This window comes from Coffea arabica, chromosome 7e, assembly GCF_036785885.1.
Source record: "Coffea arabica cultivar ET-39 chromosome 7e, Coffea Arabica ET-39 HiFi, whole genome shotgun sequence".
Taxonomy (NCBI): domain Eukaryota; kingdom Viridiplantae; phylum Streptophyta; class Magnoliopsida; order Gentianales; family Rubiaceae; genus Coffea; species Coffea arabica.
In genome coordinates, this window is record NC_092323.1 from 5,903,447 (window position 1) to 5,922,848 (window position 19,402).

General features: G+C 34.3%; 4 protein-coding genes across 5 annotated transcripts; 1 reads left to right on the forward strand and 3 right to left on the reverse strand.

Moving 5' to 3' along the window:
• The first annotated feature begins 3,379 nt into the window (after window positions 1-3,379).
• On the forward strand, window positions 3,380-5,062 carry LOC113701836 (homoarginine-6-hydroxylase 2-ODD-C23-like). Its single transcript, XM_027222669.2, has 6 exons — window positions 3,380-3,517; window positions 3,614-3,779; window positions 3,882-4,005; window positions 4,254-4,334; window positions 4,415-4,504; window positions 4,585-5,062. The coding sequence occupies exons 1-6, from the start codon at window positions 3,490-3,492 to the stop codon at window positions 4,711-4,713; spliced, it is 618 nt and encodes a 205-aa protein (XP_027078470.1). The 5' UTR covers window positions 3,380-3,489; the 3' UTR covers window positions 4,714-5,062.
• Window positions 5,063-5,226: 164 nt separating this feature from the next.
• On the reverse strand, window positions 5,227-7,161 carry LOC113702302 (uncharacterized protein At4g06744-like). Its single transcript, XM_027223435.2, has one exon. The coding sequence runs from the start codon at window positions 6,962-6,964 to the stop codon at window positions 5,531-5,533; it is 1,434 nt and encodes a 477-aa protein (XP_027079236.1). The 5' UTR covers window positions 6,965-7,161; the 3' UTR covers window positions 5,227-5,530.
• A 621-nt stretch (window positions 7,162-7,782) lies between these two features.
• On the reverse strand, window positions 7,783-11,442 carry LOC113701985 (uncharacterized). Of its 2 annotated transcripts, XR_003451041.2 has the most exons (4): window positions 10,783-11,440; window positions 10,563-10,669; window positions 9,245-10,203; window positions 7,783-8,824 (listed from the first exon to the last, which is right to left on the reverse strand). XR_003451041.2 is itself a non-coding variant. In XM_027222913.2 (3 exons), exons 1-3 carry the CDS (start codon window positions 11,209-11,211, stop codon window positions 9,465-9,467), a joined length of 1,275 nt encoding a protein of 424 aa, XP_027078714.1. In that variant the 5' UTR covers window positions 11,212-11,442; the 3' UTR covers window positions 7,783-9,464. The 2 variants fall into 2 exon arrangements, 1 of the variants encoding a protein (XP_027078714.1); XM_027222913.2 differs by having other exon boundaries at window positions 7,783-10,203; window positions 10,783-11,442.
• A 4,776-nt stretch (window positions 11,443-16,218) lies between these two features.
• Window positions 16,219-17,921, reverse strand: LOC113702270 (probable WRKY transcription factor 15). The gene is made up of 3 exons (XM_027223389.2): window positions 16,998-17,921; window positions 16,726-16,851; window positions 16,219-16,611 (listed from the first exon to the last, which is right to left on the reverse strand). The coding sequence occupies exons 1-3, from the start codon at window positions 17,795-17,797 to the stop codon at window positions 16,446-16,448; spliced, it is 1,092 nt and encodes a 363-aa protein (XP_027079190.1). The 5' UTR covers window positions 17,798-17,921; the 3' UTR covers window positions 16,219-16,445.
• Window positions 17,922-19,402: the final 1,481 nt, after the last annotated feature.

The window sequence follows — 19,402 nt, forward strand, 5'->3', positions numbered from 1 at the left end:
GTTAAAATTATTTACACTCCACTTCAATAATCATTTTGATCATATAATTTTTATTAATTAGACTATATGATAAAACAAATGGTGGAATTGTAAATAATAAAAAATGGAGTGCAAATAACATTTTCTTAGGTAAGAAGTGGCTTCCATACCTTTCTAATTTAAAAAAGTAGTAACTCCGCTTATATAGAAATTTGGTTTGAAATTTATTAGTGGGAGGGTAAATAAAAAGAAAACATTGCCAAATTTAGTAACAATAAAAAAGTAAATGATAATATTTTATCTTTTAACTTAGTAATTCTAAGTAAAAGGGCAAAATTAAATAGAAAACAAAAAGGAAATAATGTCGTGGATTTAAAAAATCAAGAATGATACCATTCATGAAATTCAAACTATGAAATTACTAAATAAAAAACAAAGTACTACTAGCCTTTTAACATGAAATTTTTTATTGAAATATTCATTTTTGATAAAAAAAAATAATGATAATAACAACGCCAATTCTACCAAATTTTTTTTAAAAAGTAACATTATAGCTTAAGAGAAATATATAGAACATTCAACCCGTTTGGATTAGCTGTTTTTGAGGTTGTTTTTCAAAAACAGCACTGTAGCATTTCGTTTTTCAAATACAAATCCGCTTGGATTAGTTATTTTTGGGGTTGTTTTTCTAAAACTATATGAAAAACTTTTACTGTAGATTTTTTTGGATTATTTTTGAGGTATTTTTAAAACATATTTTTGAGTATTTTTATAATTTTTTATTTTTTTATTTTTATATTTATATACATTTATGCATTTATAATACATTTATAAATATTTATAAATAAATATATTTATATAAAAATATATAAATGCATTATATTATATATAATACATAATATAAATATATTTATAAATGTATAAATTATAAATGAATATTATATAAATGTTTATTATAATTTAAAATTTAAAATTTTTATATTTTTATATTTTTATACATTTATGCATTTATAATATATTTATAAATAAATATATTTATATATTTAAATAAATATATACATAATATAAATATATTTATAAATGTATAACTGTATATTATTATAAATGTATAAATTATAAATAAATATCATATAAATGTATAATTAATAATTAATAATTTTTATATTTTTATATTTATATACATTTATGCATTTATAATACATTTATAAATGAATATATTTATATAAAAATGTATAAATGTATTATATTATATGTAATAGATAATTTAAATATATTAATAAATGTATAAATGTATATTATTATAAATGTGTATAAATTATAAATTAATATTATATAAATGTATAAATTAATATATTATAAATATATATTAATATTATGTATAAATGTATGAATATAATTAATATAAATATATAAATGTGTTAATATTATGTATAAATATATAATTAATATTATGTATATTAATATAAATGTATAAATGTATTATATTATATATAATACATAATATAATGTATTTTATAAATATACATATATATATTATGTATAAATGTATAATATATATAATATATTATGTATATATTAAATATATAATATATAATATATAATATACAATATTTATATAAATGTATAATTACATATTTATATTATATATAATTTATATAATATATGATATTTATATAAATATATTATAAATGTATACAAATATATTTTATATAAAATATTATATTTATAAAATGTATAAATTAATATATAAATATATAAATATATAATATAAATTAATATTAATATAATTTATATATAATATACATAATTGAAATATACATATTATATATATTAATATCTATTATAAAACAAAATTGCATAAATATATTTATAAATTTATATATATATAAATAAATGTATTTATATAAATATATAATATTTATTTCAAATTATATATTATATAATATTATACATAATTGGAATAAATATATTTAAATTAATATAATATATATATCCTATATTTAATTGAAATAAACATATTAAATATGTATTTGGAGTTGTTTTTGATATATTGTTTGGATATGTGTTTTTGAAATTGTTTTTGAAATACACATTTACTGTAGCATTTGGAATGTGAAAAACAGTTTTTCAAAAACAGCCCCAAAAACAAGAATCCAAACGGACCCGTACGTAATTTGTATATATCTGGCCCAAATTTGACATTAGATTTGAATAAGAGTGCAAAATCCAAACACTAAGGATAAGTTTTGGTATCATTAATTATTTTATGTATTCTTATTGCCGTCTTCATATGTAAATATGTATTTGCTATGTTAAATATATATATATATATTGATTGTAATACTTGAGAATATTATAGATATTATCAGTTTTTCATTTTCATTTTTAGATACTAATAATTGCAACTATTGCAATTAATTTTTAATTTTATATTTTCATTATGATAGGTAAAGTTAAATATATTGGGTCACAGGGATATGAATTTAGAGGTTAGGTAAAGGGGGAATAGGGAGGGAAGAAAATGGTGAGAAGTTGAAAAATAGCAGGAAAGATTGAAGAAGAAATATGGGTTACAAGGATGGGCGGAAAAGGGAGAGAAGAAAAAAGGGGATTGCAGGGATATGACAGAAATGACAAAAAATAATAATAATAGAGAGAGTGACACCATGATAGAAGATATGAAAGTCATATGAGGCATTTGATGACTAATCTAAATGCGGTCAACAATTTTAGGGGCACAAGATATGAGAAAGATTTTTTTCTAAAAATGGAAGAAAATAAATTGGTTATAATTTATTTTTTTATATTATAAGTTTTGATATATGGGTATAACATAATATGTTTTGTCGGATATTAAGAAATTGACCTTTTTCTATAAAACTTTTCTTACCTTACCATCCAACCCAACCATATCCTTAAATGCGTTAATAATTCTTTTATCATGTAAATCATTATAGATTATTTTTTTTTTCAAATTATTAAGCATACACTTCTTTAAAATTTTGAGTCTGCTGTGGGATATATAAAGTAATTTCCCACTAAAAAATACAACTAGTGATTAAACCGATTCAGTAATTCCCAAGAAAGATCGTCGAAACAATCTCCTTAGACAGAATTACTTGGAATGGTAATTCTGTCTAAGGAGATTATTTCGACGATCTTTCCTGGGAATTACTAAATCGATTTAATCACTAGTTGTATTTTTGAGTGGAAAATTACCCGGTTTCCCCAACAGGATATCACACATAATATTATATATACATTATTAGTATATAAAATATTTACTCTATCAATTAAAAGGAGCTCGAGAACCCATCACAATTTACTCTCTCTCTCTCTCTCTCATCCAAAAACACAGGCACAACATTCTAGTATTCACATACTTGGTAAGCTTGTTATTTTTATGGAAGCATGAGTACTGCCTGCACATGGTAACAAGTATCTTTCCTAGTGTGAATGATACGTTGTTACCTTCTGTAGCCAAGTCATCCGCCGAATTTCAAAAAATTGATGGAGGAGTATGTCAACTTTTGCACAGGTGCATTTTGAGTGAAATTATATACCATTAGCTGGGTTATTGCTTTATCTCTGACTCCAGTCCACTGAATGTGACCTGGATGCTAAACTTCGACAGAGCTGTCTAGAAAAATTATGCGGGGTATAGCTCTGGCATTGGGTGGATCACCAGTTGAATTTGAAGGGACAATAGCCGGTGATCCATTTTGGGTGCTGCGTATAATTGGCTATCCTGGTGTCTCCCCTGCAAATGGCCAAGACATGCCAAAAAATGATATTGGATGGTGAGATTGCTGAAGATGGATTTCATCTTCTTTTATTTCACTTCTAGCACTTGATTGATATGATTTTGTGCTTGTTTATGTCTTTTATCCAAATGAACGCAGTGGAGCTCATACGGAGTTTGGTGTAAGCATGAGGTGTTCTTATTTATACGTGACGATGACCTCTTGTTCTATACCAGGTCTGGTGACGTTAGTCAATCAAGATGATGGTATTACTGCTCTTCAGGTATCGCCCTCCTGTCTACTTTCTTCTTTATTTGCCTTCATTTTTTAGCATTAGTGTGTATCCTGAAGTTCTTCGTGTTAAACTTGGGTCTGTTTCATTAGTTTCTGCTTGAAATATGCATGTTTCTCTGTGTTCCATTGACACCACTCTGCACTCTTAAAACTTTCATTAGTTTCTGCTTGAAATATACATGTTTCTCTGGTTTTTCATTGTCACTACTCTGCACTCTTAAACTAGTCCCTTTGTAGGTAAAAAACCTTTCTGGAGAGTGGATATCAGGACCACCCATTCCTGGGACATTTGTTCGCAATATCAGTGACATGCTGAAGGTATGCATCTCAATAATTGATTCTCCAGTGGTTTTCATGCTGTCATCCGATAACTGTTCTTAATATTTGGGAATCTTCAGATTCTATCCAATGGCCTTTATGAATCAACATTGCATCGGGTGACTAACAACTCTCCCATTTATCGGGTCTGCGTGGCCTACTTTTATGAGGTAATCCTCTCTCTTAATTTTCCTTTTTTATTTTGATTCAGCTTCTTAATCAATCTCCTTGGTTTTTTTCACATGAATAGCCAAATTATGATGCTGTAATAGAGCCATTGGATGTAAGCGTAAAACAAACTGGTGGAACCACGAGGTTTGAAGGTGCTGTTTACGGTAAACACTTGGTCAGTAAAGTCCTGACAAATTTCATATACTGAGGAATAAATATATCTCCCCATTTTGCCTGTTTCGACTGAATCTCTCACATTCACGAATTTTGGGGATTTCATCCGTTAGCCGTTGAAAGGATGTACAATAATATCTTGTGTTTATTGGATTAAGTTGTCGGTTGATTTAAGATGACATGACCTCATCAAGTTCTCGGAGTTTTTGGAACTCTGTACCTAGCTGATCCCCGTTTCTTTCATTTGGTTTTGCCTTGAATTGTGCAATTATGTTGGCGTATCAGTATTCAACTATTCATAAAGCACCCTCAACTTTGGAACATAAATATAAGCTGGTTGGCTTAGGCTTTAACTACGTATTAATGACAGCGATGGTTTACTGTATACACTTATAAAATACTCCCTCCGTCCCACTTTGACAGTTTTGATTCTTTTTTTACACAATTTAAGAAAAAGTAGTTAATTTTATTGAAACAATCAATTTAGGTGGCTATTTTTCTAAAATACACTCACATTAATTAGAGTACAACTTTATGAGAACTTGAATTGATAGTAAAAAAAGAATAAACTCTCATTAAATGGGGTAGGTTTATAGTAACAACAACTTACATTGAATAAGGGTATTTTAAGAAAATTAAAATACAATTACATTCTTCAATTGGAAAGTGGACTATAATTTGGGACAGACGAAAAAGGAAAACAGGACTATCAAAGTGGGACGGAGGGAGTATTTCGCGGACAGAGGAAGATTTTCTCCTCCAGCTTCTGACAACAAAATACATACATAGACTTAATATTACGGCGTAATGATGGGGTAGGCACTTAGGCGGCTGGCTGCCGACACCGAAATTCACGAGCCTGGCTCTTTTAAAGCAGCATATGTCGGCGATGGAGGCCTTGCCCGCTTGGGCACATGATCGGATGTCTGTGGTGTGCCCTTAGAAACATAAATGCCGCAAGGCACGTAGTTGAGCCATTTCGGGTCCGGGCAGGTCCAGCGCCTTGAGAAGAAAGCCTCGCATTCCTCGGGGCTTCTTTGCGAAGGAAGGTCTAGAATGCAATTCATGGTTACGTTCAGGACTTTCTTCTCGATTAACTTCCAGCATTCTGGTCCGACTTGAGTGAAATAATTGAACTTGAGGTCCAGTACCTCCAGGTCGCCCAGGATGCACAAGCTCTCTGGAACCGCCCCGTAGAATTGGTTGTACGACAAGTTCAGCTGCTGAATATCTTTCAAGCACCCGAATGATTGTGGAATGGGACCTGTCAATTGGTTTATGCTGACATCCACAATATGTGTTTTATTCAGAAACCCAATCTCATAAGGTAGGCAACCGGAGAGACTGTTGTTTAAGAAAAGAACCTCGAGGAGATTTCTGGAAGTTTGGCCAATGCTCTTGGGGATTGGGCCGGTTAATTCGTTGTTTGCAAAGGTGAGATAGAGTACAGGGGTTTGGCCAAGATTGTGGGGGATTTTTCCGGAGAATGCGTTGTTGTTGAGGAAGAGCACGTCCAGGTCTAGTGTGAAGGCCTGAGGCGGGATTGTCCCTGTTAACTGGTTGAACCTGACGTCCAGGTATGTCAAGTTGGTTGCCCCTAGGGCTGCTGCGGGGAAAGCTCCTACGAGCTTGTTGTTGCTCAGGTCGAACTCGAAGAAGTTTGGAAGTTTGGATATTCCAAAGGGAATGTCACCTGTGAAGTTGTTGGAGTTGACATGGAAGATTACCAGGTCCTTGAGATCTTCAACGAAGTCTGTTGCAACGAGTGGACAGCCAGGTCCGCCGTTAAAGTTGAAGCCATTGAAATTGACGCCAACGACTCTAAACTTGTTATCTTTGGTGCTTCTGTCGCACACGAAGCCTTTGTATTTGGATTTGTCGTAACAAATGCGGTTGCCCGTCCAGGTTTTGGTGACGCCAAAAGGGTCGCACTTTATTCTCCTTTTGAACCTTTGGATTACTTGGATGGCCATTTTTAGTTCCTCGGAAAGAGTAAATGGAGGGGGCGGGGGTGGACAGGGAGGAGGGGGCGGTGGCGACGGGGGTGGAGGGCAGGGGGGCTGCATTGGAGGCTGTGGGCAATCTTGGCATTCTCCATTGTCAGGAGGGTAGGCAGGGGAATAGGGAGGACTGCCAACCCCTATAACGATTTCGAGTGTTTCCCTGTTGATCGGGGTAGTTGCTGGAGTACCATTACCAACGACTTGATAAAACCAGCAAGAGTGCAGGATAACAAAGAAGACAAGAAGAGGAAATGTGAGTGAGAAAGTGTTCTCTCTCTCCATATTCCAACACTTCTGATGATTGAACCAGGAGGAAGGCACAACCTATATATGCTAATGGGTAGGGAATGGCAATGATAGGTGATTCAGTGATTTGAGCCATACTGCCAATAAAGAGAGATGAGTTCATGAGGATGACGTCCTTCAATTGTACCATGAGTTTCTGTTGTTTTGGGCACTATGAGTGGGGCTTCCTCATCAGGGCGGAGCCAGAAAAAAATCTTAGAAGTAACATGTGAAATTTAAGAGGGGCAGTGGGGACCGTGCCCCCAGTGCCCCCACCTTAAATCTGCCTTGTTCCTCATGCAATATGTAGATTCTTTTACATGTGTTGTGTTGTGTGTATACATAAAATTTTAAAAATAAATAAATATGTTAAAAAATGTGTTTATAATAATACAAGTAAATAATTTTTTGATAAATAATTACCATCCAAACGGATCAAGTATTTAAGGAGTTTACAAGTTTTTAAGAAATGAAAATTAATACTACTACTCAGAGCATTTTAATCGTAAAATGCCATTTCTGCAATTGACCAGTGATCTACGTGTCAGATAGTATTGGATTTTTATTTGTAGTAAGGTAGGCCGCCAAAGTGACATCAGACGTTTCAAATGTTAAGTTCTCCGCTTAAAGTTTGCCGTCTTTTATTCTTTCTATTTTCTTTTCTGCTTTAGGGTGAAGAGTGTCTTCTTTTTTTTTTTTACAAAAGCTTGATTTTGATTGTAAACCTACCCATACGTTCCGAAAATATTTAAGATTTACCGGAAAAAAAAAATAAAAACTACAACTTATTAGCTACAGCTATCTTTACTCCGATCTACTCTATAAATAAGAGCAACACTTTCACTTTAAAAGAAAAAAGAAAGAATAATACATCGATGATGTCCAATAACACGACGGACTTGGCAGGATGAAGCGGCCTGCAATGGCTGTGAATCCGTTCCCTTTCAAAACCAGCAAGTCCGTTGCCCCAGCGCTCCCCTTTTACAAAAGGCAACCGACACATCCGCCGCAGCAGGTTCGAGACAGCTCAAAAGGCAGGCCGCCAGAAAAGTGAAAGAGATAGTAGCCAGTAGGACAAAACTTCGCATGATTGACCTTTCAACGAGGATCTGTCCTCTTACTATTATTTCCTAGGACAATTGCCCTCCCAATGCAATTCCGGAGGAGCCATCCCAATCGTCAATACATCCTTCCAATCTTGTGCATGTGCACTTCCTCCTTGATGTTCCTACTGTGTCGCAGTTGACATGTGCATCCCCAATCGTCTATTCTCACCGGCATAAACATTTTACACTCAATTTTGTATCTGCACTAACAAACTGTTCCCCTAATATATCTTTACAGGCTACTCAGATGCCAAGGAAAATTAAACAAATATCTTCAAGAGGGACCAATAGGTTCCACTCTGCCTTTCCCAGAGTTCTATAGCTGCCCTTTTCTGCTGTCTTCTCTGGAAGAGTTCTATTTTCATTCCATCTTTTACTATTTTAATGCAAACTAGGGCCAAAAAAAAAAAAGGGTTCACGAATCTACCAAGTTAAGGTTTTTAAATTTTCTGGCACAATTTCACCACCAAAGTATTCCTTTAAAATTCCTAAAGCTTTGCCTTCAACAATGATGACCATCCAATCTGCAGCCTATGTCAGATAGTGAAGCAGCAAAAAGATAAAAGAGGAAAGTAGAAAACAAGGCAGCTAAACGTGTCGCATGAAATTTCAACTGTCAGTGGCACTCGTATGGTTTCTAACTTGTCCGACACTGGCGCACACAGTTTTGCCAACACTCTAGATTTTATTGCACTTTTGTCTACAAAGAGACGTCTAAATGCTACTGATAGGATAGATGAAAACCACTACTCTGCAAAAGGAAGGAAGATGGAACTTCATTATGATTGCAAAGAGCGCTATGGTGAGAAAACTAAGCAATCTTTAACTAAATTCAATGAAGCCAAGAACAGAATGACACTGAGGAAGCATATAGTGAAACAGTGTTTCACACTGGCAAATGTCTAACAAATGCAAAAGCTAATACAATGAACTCAGAACAAGTTATCCTTGGAAGGCACTATTACCTCACCAACAGCACTGATCAAGCAAACAAATTTCTTCGTACTAAGCAACTCTTCAGGTGAAAGATTGTAAACAATTCTAAGCTAAAGTGCTGATTACCGAACAACAGAGTGAAGTACATTCATGATACTTTAGGACCATGATTAACAAAATATTCCAGCTCAAAAGCCAAATAATGGCAGAAGAAGGATAAAGTAACTTCTCTTACCTCATCACATGTCACAGGAAGAATCAAGAGGAATCAACTCTCATGCTGTTAACCTCCTCATTCAACCACTCGGGCATTACTTCCACTAGTAGCAAGCTAACAGCTATTGACTAGCAGTAGAAAGAATAACAGTGTAACTCAACCTCCTCAGACACCACTTTGGCAGAATTCTATACTACAGCAAGCCTCAAATATGAAATCTCTTCCAGGACCATAAATCTCATGTCGCAAATCCATTTGCAGATGCCCTCTCCACTCTGCTATCCTTCACATACAGTGGTATCCTCACACCAAGATCCCTAAGTCGATTAACCACGTCGTAGAGAAACTCAAATGTGAGTTTTGATTGTGCATTAAGGTCATCTCTTACATTTGGATGTACCCTGAACCAATCTCCTAGCATCTTATGCACATGGGAACGAATCATTCTCCATGGCACTGGATAACTCTCACAAAACTTTAAATATTCAACTAGTAAATCCGCCTGGTCCAGTTTTCCATCTACACAGATATCATCACTTCCTGATACCCATTCGACAGTACGGTATCCAGCAAAGAGGGCTGGGTTTTCCAGCAGAGACTCAGCTGAAAGTACCCCCTCAACCGCAGTCTCTTCCAAACAGCTCTGCACATCTTCCATGTATCTTATATTCCCATTAGCCAGAACAGGGATTCTCATGACATCTCTAACAGCCTTGATGGCACTCCAATTGGCACGAAATTTCTTCCCATCTTTTTCATCCCTAGTCCGACCATGTACTGCCAAAAGAGCACAACCAGCATCTTCCAACATCTTGGCATAATTGATTGTGTCTTCCAAATTCGGGAAAAGTCGTATTTTGCAGGAGATTGGAACACTAAGGTTGTTTGCTAGTTTTTCTACCATAGATTTAACCAAAGGAAGATTGTCCATAAGGAAAGCTCCATAATTCCCTCGCCTAGCGATACGCTGCGGACATCTGCACGGATGGCAAATATACAACGCTTAACTATGCCTACTTTCAACCAAACTCAACGAAAAGTGATTGTAATGGTACAAGCTCACAGCAAGACAACTTCCAGATGCCAGTTACATGGAATTGCAAGGAAATTATACTCGAAAGAATTAGCCACGGCAAAAAGTGAGCAATCAGTATAGTTAGAGTCAATATGGAAAAACTGTTCTAGAATACATGTACGAGATAAATATGCAGCACTAGGTGCAATATCAGCTTAATGAAAATGCCCGTTATGTCATTCATTACGGGAGTTCCTCCTTCTACAGTAGTTAGCAATAGTAGCTAAACAAGGAAGGAAAAACATGGGTAGAAGGCGTTACCCCAAATTGATGTCTACATAATCGCAGTAGGGTTCTACTCTCCGCGTAGCCTCCAACAATATATCTGGATCATTCGCACAAAATTGCACAAATAGCGGACGGTCCTCCTGTCATTATTTCTCAGCAAATTTCTCCTTAATGAAATTCAAAACTATACAACTTCACAGACTAAGTAACAAGAAGCATAAGACAAGTAACTAAAAACAAGACCCGAAATTACCTTGCAGGTGGTAAATTCTTGAGAGCGGTACTTTTCAGTTTCGGTAAAAATACGAGAGTGAAGCATAGGGGTATAAGCAGCTTGAGCTCCGTACTTGCGGCAAAGCATGCGGAAGGGGAGCTCGGAGTTGTCGACCATGGGGGCCACTATGAACTTAGGTTGCCCAAGCTTCTTCCAGTGTGCCCAGGCTCTCTCGATCCGCGACTCTGTGCTCAAGTACCCGTTTGGATTTGGGGCCGGGAGGCCGTCCAAATGGGCTGTCTCTCCTTCTGGTTCTCCTTGTGGTTCGGAACATAGGCGGTCGTCGTCGTTGCAGTTTGACGATGAAGAGGAAGTTAGGGTTTCGATGGCCATCAAGTTATACGATGAATTGGGCGGCTGTGGGCAAATACTACGTGTGGCGCAGAGTGGCTTCCTAATAAATCTCATAAGGAGGCGATGGAGGCTGGGGAGGGTACGCAGCCCATGACCACCCTTGAAGTTGGGGAGGGGGAAGTTTTTGCTTCAGTTTATTTGGAGGGAGGAGGCGGGGGCCCGCGGGATTATAGCTGTTTTAGATGGGTAAAAAAAATCAAATCTTTTGTTCAGACAAGGATAGGGTTGTTTTGGAGCTGAGGCTCCAAATAAGTCTGATCTTGATGCATTCTAAGTAACTTTTAAGCCGAATTACTCAAGACGATTAATCCGAGTTACATAATAACTCGCAGGCTCAAGCTTACGTATCAACTATCAACTAGTATTTTAACCTGTGCTATGCACAGGTTTATATGAGAATGATGGAAAATATTGTCAAATACAATATATTATTATTACCCCTTTCTCTCGTATTCTCGTCATTCATACCATTTTTTTCACCTCTCAACCTCTTCTTTCCTCAATATTTCCCTTACTCTCCACTACTCTCATTTTCACTTTTTGAATCTAACTTTCTCACATCCCAACAATCTTTTCTCATTTCTTCAGATTCTACCCAATTTTTTTTGTATCCCTACAATCCTTTCTCGTTTTCATCAAATTCTAGTTTCTCTTGGCTTTATCGCGCTCCCACCCAATTATCCTATCTTTTATTTAATTTTACAGTCCACTTGTCTCCTATTCTATTATTATTTTCATCTATTTATAAATGTAAATGGCAACTGACTCGCATATTAACAAATGAGTTTGCGTGTGTAATTTAACTGGACACAAATGAGTGACCAAATTAACCCATTAATTAGTGGGTATGAAATTGATAGATTTGGATCACTTATTTTGACTTAATTAAATTAGACGTAGATTCAAACTCAATCATTAGTGGGTAAATCTAAATTACTCTAATAATTATATTCTAATTTTTGCAAAGATGTATTCATCATTTTTCCTTTTCTTTAATTTCTATTATTTTATTTTTAAAAATTTATCATACTTCCTCCATTCCTTTCATAAAAGTTTAATAAATATTGCGAATGTTAATTGATTGTTTGCATTAATACTTAAATTATTTTTAGAATATAGTAAAGTGACAAAATTTGAAACTCACTATGAGCAATTTTTAAAGTTTTTTCTCCTTCTTTAGGTAAAAATTGTTTTATTAACTTCATATGTTGATATGATTTACTATTTTGTTACTAAACAAAATATGGATGAAAAAGTAAATAAAATTTAGTAGCGGGTCGTGAATGGGTGATTGGATAATCCAAACCTATATAAAACTATATTCATTGACGACTCGTTTAGTTTGAACCATTAACTAAGTAGGAATATATAGATTAACCTAATTATCACTTGCCCAAACTCACATGAATCATCTAATTTGATAACTTGCCCAAAATTTTATCAAAATTTTGCTAAAATACCACCAAAAGCAATCTTCTAAATACACCTTTATTAATTTAAAATTCATACATAAATTTTTCTTTACGTGCACTTTTGGGTGTACATGTGCTAATTGAAAAGTCATATAGATGCTTACATGACATTAATATTGAGTTCATTATAAGTGTCAATGAAATGCCATAATTGTTATTTACATGCTCCAATTTAATGTTAGAGCATAATTTCAACATTCAAATTTTAAAACTTTAAAAAAACAAACCTACTTAATAAAATCCAACATAAAAAATATAAAAAACAAACATATAACATAAAAAATAAGAGTAATCGAGTATATCATTAGAAGATTTTGACAAATGATTATTGTGTCCAGAAGGAAAGTGATAAAGAAATAATTGGGTAAATAAGTAAAAAAATAGGACTAATCACATTATCTCAAGGATTTGGCTAGATAAATTAATCCTATTTAATGAAGGAATAAAAGGGGCTAAAGCGATAAAGATATAATAGGGTGAATAATTTAAAATGAGACTAATCAATTATACCTGAAATTTTTGACTTGACAAATGAGTTTTATTTAATTAAGGAGTAAAAGGACTTAAAGTATAAATAACAAACTATAAATGGTTTATGAAGGAGATAGTAGGAAAGTTTTAAATTTTAAATGTGACTAGTGATAGAATTAGTTATAACTCACTATTTTAAAGTTTTTAATTAGATTTTATATATTAAAATAAATACAAAATTCTAGAAAAAAAGAATGGAAAGTTTGGAAGCCATTGAGAGGGTCTCTGCCAAAAACCCTCTCTGCAATACATATAGATATAGATATTAAATATCAATATCATATCCTGTTTACTTCTTATCTCGGATATGGGATATCACACATAATATTATATATACATTATTAGTGAATAAAATATTTACTCTATCAATTAGTTAAAACTAATTACTTATATGACCAGCATATTAGTTATCTTCTATTATTCCCTCCATCCCATTGAAAGTGTCATACTTTCCATTTTAGAATGTTTCAAAACCTTTACGTGTTGCAAAAATCAAAGCACCGATTAGTCATTGTTTCCAATATAGCCATTCTTTTTAATCATATGCATATTACCATTCAAATTTAAATTTTGATTTTATGGGGGTAAAATTGAAAAAAAAATACAAATATCACAATCAAATCACTATTTTTAAAAAGTCGAATTCCGAAACATGATTAAATAATTGGGACGGAGAGAGTATAAATTATGGCTAGCAATTTTTTTATTTATTTTTTAAATTAGTTGTTGACACATGACCGGATTCTGGTATTAATTAAGAAAAATCAGCCAGCCATTAGGATGAAATATAGTAAATAAAAACTAAAATATTTGAAACTACATTTGCTTTCATCTAAGCTTTTGAAACTAAAAGCACTCATACTCCAAATGTTTAAAACTAAAATTGCAATTCTCTACACGAATAATTTCACTAATGAACAACAAGAGTCGCGGCAAGACATTATACCGTTAGACATTTTTGGTCATACAAATTTTCGCAACGAGGCCCATTCATCCGTCGCTAGGTTTTACATGGCGACCAATGCAGCAGCCAACTACAAGCCTAGCCCAGCAGATAGTCTAAAGTTGGAAAAATATGGGGACCTACGCTTGCTTCTCTGATGTTCAACGGACCCTGCCTGTTAGTATTTTTTTTTCAAGCCGCTGCCTGTGGCAATTTACAGGGACCACGGGCAGGCGATTTTGTGCATTTTACACACCGTTTAATTTTATTTGCACACGATGTAATTTTATTTATACAACGTGTACTTTTAGAATAAATTTTTGTGAATTTAACACACATCGTTAAAAACAAGATACAAAAAGTAATTTGAATCATATAATTTTTTTGGATCAAATCTTAACTGTGAATAGCTCTGGTGCGATCCTTCTGATGATCACTCCAGCCGCTCATCCCAATTTACAGAAACAAACATGGCATTCGGAAATCATGCAAATTTTGCCCAGCCCCACCCCGCTGCACATTTTGACTTTGCAATATGAATCGTGGGGTTCCATGCCCAACCCTTACACACCAACCATTTTCCCTTCTTCCAATTCTTCCGGTCTTCTTTAACTTCTGACTACTGACTAGTGGAATAAAACTAGTACTATTCTGCACATCCAAACCACTTTACCAGAATTCCATAATTGCATTTAAAACATAAAAAAGTCCCTATTACAGTAACATCTATCTAAATTAATAAATTCAATTAAATAATAATTTTTTAATCTCAGTTTGGGCTAACGAGCTAAATTAATCATTTCGATAGAATAATAAGATAATAATTTTAAAAAAATGTTACATAACTCTTTGATCCCATTCGTATCATAAATTAATAATTCACTAAAATTATACATTATATTTTCCCAAATTATAAGTATATTGTTGTCTGTTTTTCTTAAAATTTAAATTAGCTAAATTTTATCCCTAATTTTCCTTTCTGCATCTAAAAGTTCTAGTCTCATGTTGCAATAAACAATAAGACATTATCCCTACAACTTTTTTATTGCATCTAGAAGTTCTGGTCTCATATTGCATTAAAGAAATTAGGAAGAATTATTGATGCTTAGAATGCTTCTTTTTGCATAACAGGATCTAAAAATATTATATCATACTCAACTTCATCACTAACCGAATTTTAAATGATATGCTAGTAACAATTTCTTCTTGAAGACATTAATAGAATTAAATTATACTTGCAAATCAAGTAGATATACTTAAAGAAATTAGTCTCCTTTTGTTAATAGAATAATTCATATTTTTATAAAATAAAACAAAACTTCAATTGATTAAATGAGTGTTTATTTGATAAATCAATAATTTATTAATTTATCAATTAATTAATAATACCTCTTTAAAATAACAGAATTTGTATCATTCCAAAGTTACTAAGGCCCTGTTTGGCACTTGAATTTTTTGTCAAGTTTATCTGCTACAAGTTTTTTAAAAATTTTAGTTACAATAACCTCAAAAAAAATTTTAAAACTTTTAAACTAGACATTTCAAAATATTCAAAAATTTACACATTTCAAAAAATTTTAAAAAAACTTCTACAGTAAACTACAGTAAAATTTTAAATAAATATCTAAAAAACTCACTTACCAAACGGACCTTATAGAGAGGTTTTATTGTATTATTTTACTACCAAATAGTGGAGCATACACTTAAAATTAGTCATCAAAATGGCCACCTTCCCCTTAATTTCTTGGTCAACCGTCCGAAACACGATATGTCCTACACCGGACCAATGCGGTCATCTTCTTTGACTAAGCCCCATCTATATTCTCGCCACCACCGCTTTATAGTTTATACTTTTATCATTGGGACCGAAAAAGCAAAAGCCACCATAGACCAAAGAACAATTGGCATCCCAGAACATTTGAACCAAAAATAAAAGCAGTCTTTTTCTACATAAACAAATCAAAAGCAGACTGCAAATTGCAGCTATCTTCTTTGAAATGCGCCATACATGTACCAAATCCACCACCTGCCCTGCTTCTTTGCCATTAACTCACCTTCATTTGTCAATTCGTTTAATTCACGATTGATGACCCAAAAAGAAAAGAAGAGAGAGAAGAAGAAAAACAGATAAATGATCAAGACTAAAAGTTGTTGTACAAGAAATAAACTAAAGTCACTAATAATCAGTCTCTAAAATCTCCTTCGAGACACAAACTGATTAATACCTATTAGACTGCTAGATAATTACGCTATTACACAATTTTACATTTGTTTCCCCTACATTTTCCACCCTTTTTGGGCACCGATTAAGTGTGTTGCGGTGGAACAAATTATAATCCTGATCAGGAAGACTCCAGTATCAGTGCAGCAGTGTTGGTTTCTGCGACAGAGAGGGAGTGGTTGTGCTCTCCTTCATATGTAACAATTAGCATGGTTGGATCATCCAAGGCTCTCTCCACATGTTTCCTTGCTGGACATCCCCTCACACTGCTACACTTGTAGTAACCCCTGTTTCATGCATCAGATTGTTTTAATAACAAAATTGGCACAAATTTAATGGATCAAAATCATAACCAGGAATATACCAGGCTTTGATTTCACAGTACCAGTGAAATGTACTACCTGGGATGTGGAGACCCTTTGATGGGCTTCTGTCCATACTTTCTCCAGGAGTAATCATCCGGAGGAATGTCAGCCATCTTCATGCTTATAGCCGGAACCCTGATCACCCTCTTCAGTCTCAGCTTCCTGCATCCATTTCCAACAGACAGATTTAGACACCAAAATAAACATACAAAAATACCAGTACTAGCAAGGCCGCCCTATTAATGATTTCAGTAACTAATCATATGTGCGTGTATATATATATATATGCAAAAGCGGGTTCTTTTCACCTTTTCTTGGAACAGTGACAGCGGCCAGCAGAGGGGCTACACTTGCCGGAGATGCCGTTTTCCGAAATGCACTTTCTTTTGAAGGAAGATGAAGAAGATAAAGGTGGCTTTCCAGCAGAAGAAACCTGAGAAAGATTGGTAAGTTGAAACGCCGAAGAAGAAGAAATCAGCTGCTTGCTGTCTGTCTCACCCGTCAGCGACGATATGAACGAGTTTGCATGAGAAATCGCCGGCGAATAAGAGAAACTAATGGATCTTGAGATTGGTTCTCTTTTTTCAACAACCACCCCACCTGTCGGAGTTTGAGAAAAAGTCGAAGTAACCTGATTTACATCTGACTGATGGGAGATAACACGATGATTACGGTTACGTAAATGAAAGTCATGAAGAGGGGGTGGGATTTGTTGAATTGGCGTTGGACAATAAACTTTAGTATCAGCCACTTCCTCGGTTGAGCAATCCTTGAGAGGAACCGGATTTGTAGCCACGGGGACGGGGCCTCTTCTAAAACGAGCATGGCCAGTTCTGGTTCGGCCTAGAAGAGAGATGACTTTCTTGAATTTGGTCACCGCCGCATCAGTTTCGACTTTACAGTCCATCTCAATTTCCATGCTGGAATTTTGCTGCTCTGAGGATATTGTACGAGTGCCCTTTTGCTCCTTCCGCGAGAACAATTGGATGAGCTTCTCAACACTCTCCAACCCACTACACGCAGCTTCTTGAACAGCACCACTTTCTTCCAATTGTGTAACAAAGTTGTCAGTAGTATTTCTGTATCCCAACATCAGTTCGACGGCCATGACGACCAGTACTAGTTTTTCCTTCTAAACCAGCATCGAGCTGGCTAAGGAGAGAGAAGAAAGCGAGAGAGAGAGAGAGAGATAGGAGTAGAGAGGAAGCAGTGTTGATAAAGGGGGTCAGTTTGATGCCATTGACGAGGTTAAAGAGCTGATAAAGTAAACAGTAGGTGACTGACCTGTCACTCTAATCTAACAGCTGCCTCGTCAAATTTAGGTGCGAATAAGATCAGACCACAAAAAGATGAAAAAAGATTTTGGGATTCTATTCTTCGACTAATGTGCTTCTTCACTAGTAATCTTTTGCTTTACTATAGGGGGACATATTAAAATCAGTTTGACATGTGGTGGTGCTACATTAATTTTCTTTAAACTTTTCGGATTAGTCGTCCCAAATTATTATCTACCTATATATATATATATAGCTGGCATTCTATTTCCGTGTTTGGATTGTAAATTATTACACTTTATTTTCACCTTATTTACATACACTGACTTACTTGTATTATCAACATATTTTTCAATCATCTTTTTATCTCACATACGTCATATCAAAAAAGTGCTACTGTACTTTTTTCATAAACTTATCTCAAATAATTTACAATCCAAACACATTTCTATTACCGCTTAGATCGATGTACGAGTTATTCGTGGTGGTGCTACATACATTTTAGTCCACCATTTCTTTTGTTATTCCATCACAATTGAATTATTTCACTTGATTGCAAATGTTGAGCCATTCATGACCGTTTAAACATGCTTGAAGTTTTTGCTACATAAGGACGACTATAATGACTATTGAATTTTGAATCCCTTTTTTTAAAAAAACAATTACTATTGAGTTTAGTTACAAATTATCATGACTTTTGAGGAGCAAATAATTAGCCTTCGATGCCTCAATCTATCGAACTCTCTTTGTAGATTTGTTTAAGATACTACCTCGTTTATTTATTTCAGAGAATATAGGGACAAAGTTTGCAAATGGAATCGATTCTTTAATGTGGAGGGTTTGGATTTAGGATGATTTTGTGAAAGTAATTAAATGTACGCCTACAAATATCACAAAGTTCCCATGAGAATGTAATTCCCTTTCCCGTTAGAGCAATAATGCTTTAAGCTGAAAGGATGCGATGCGGGACATTGACCTTTTCAGCATAGTATTAGTGTTACATTACGGAGTCCGTCCAGAGCGAGAGGGCATTGGAATGGGTCTTCGGGTAACAGGAAATTTGAAGAGATGCTTGTCGTTCGTCAGACCCCAGTGTCTCGTTTTTCCTTACGGGAGTCGTGTTAATTTGGAGTATTAGTTGTTTGTTTACTTTGACGTACCAGTCGTCTATCGTTATCGTTTTTTTTTTTTTTTTTTTTTATAAATCTTCCTCCCATAATCCCTTCCTTCCTCCAATCAAGTTCGAATCCTGATTTATCAAGAGGAGCATGGTAAACAGCTCCAATGAGCTATTGATTAAATTTATAATAGACCTAAATCTATTGAATTTCTATTTTCCTCTTCATTTTGTAATTCTTTCCTCTCACTGCATTTACGTTTTAGTATTTCCATCCAATCCCATAAATTGCTTCCATCCAATCGGCTATTCAATAGAACTA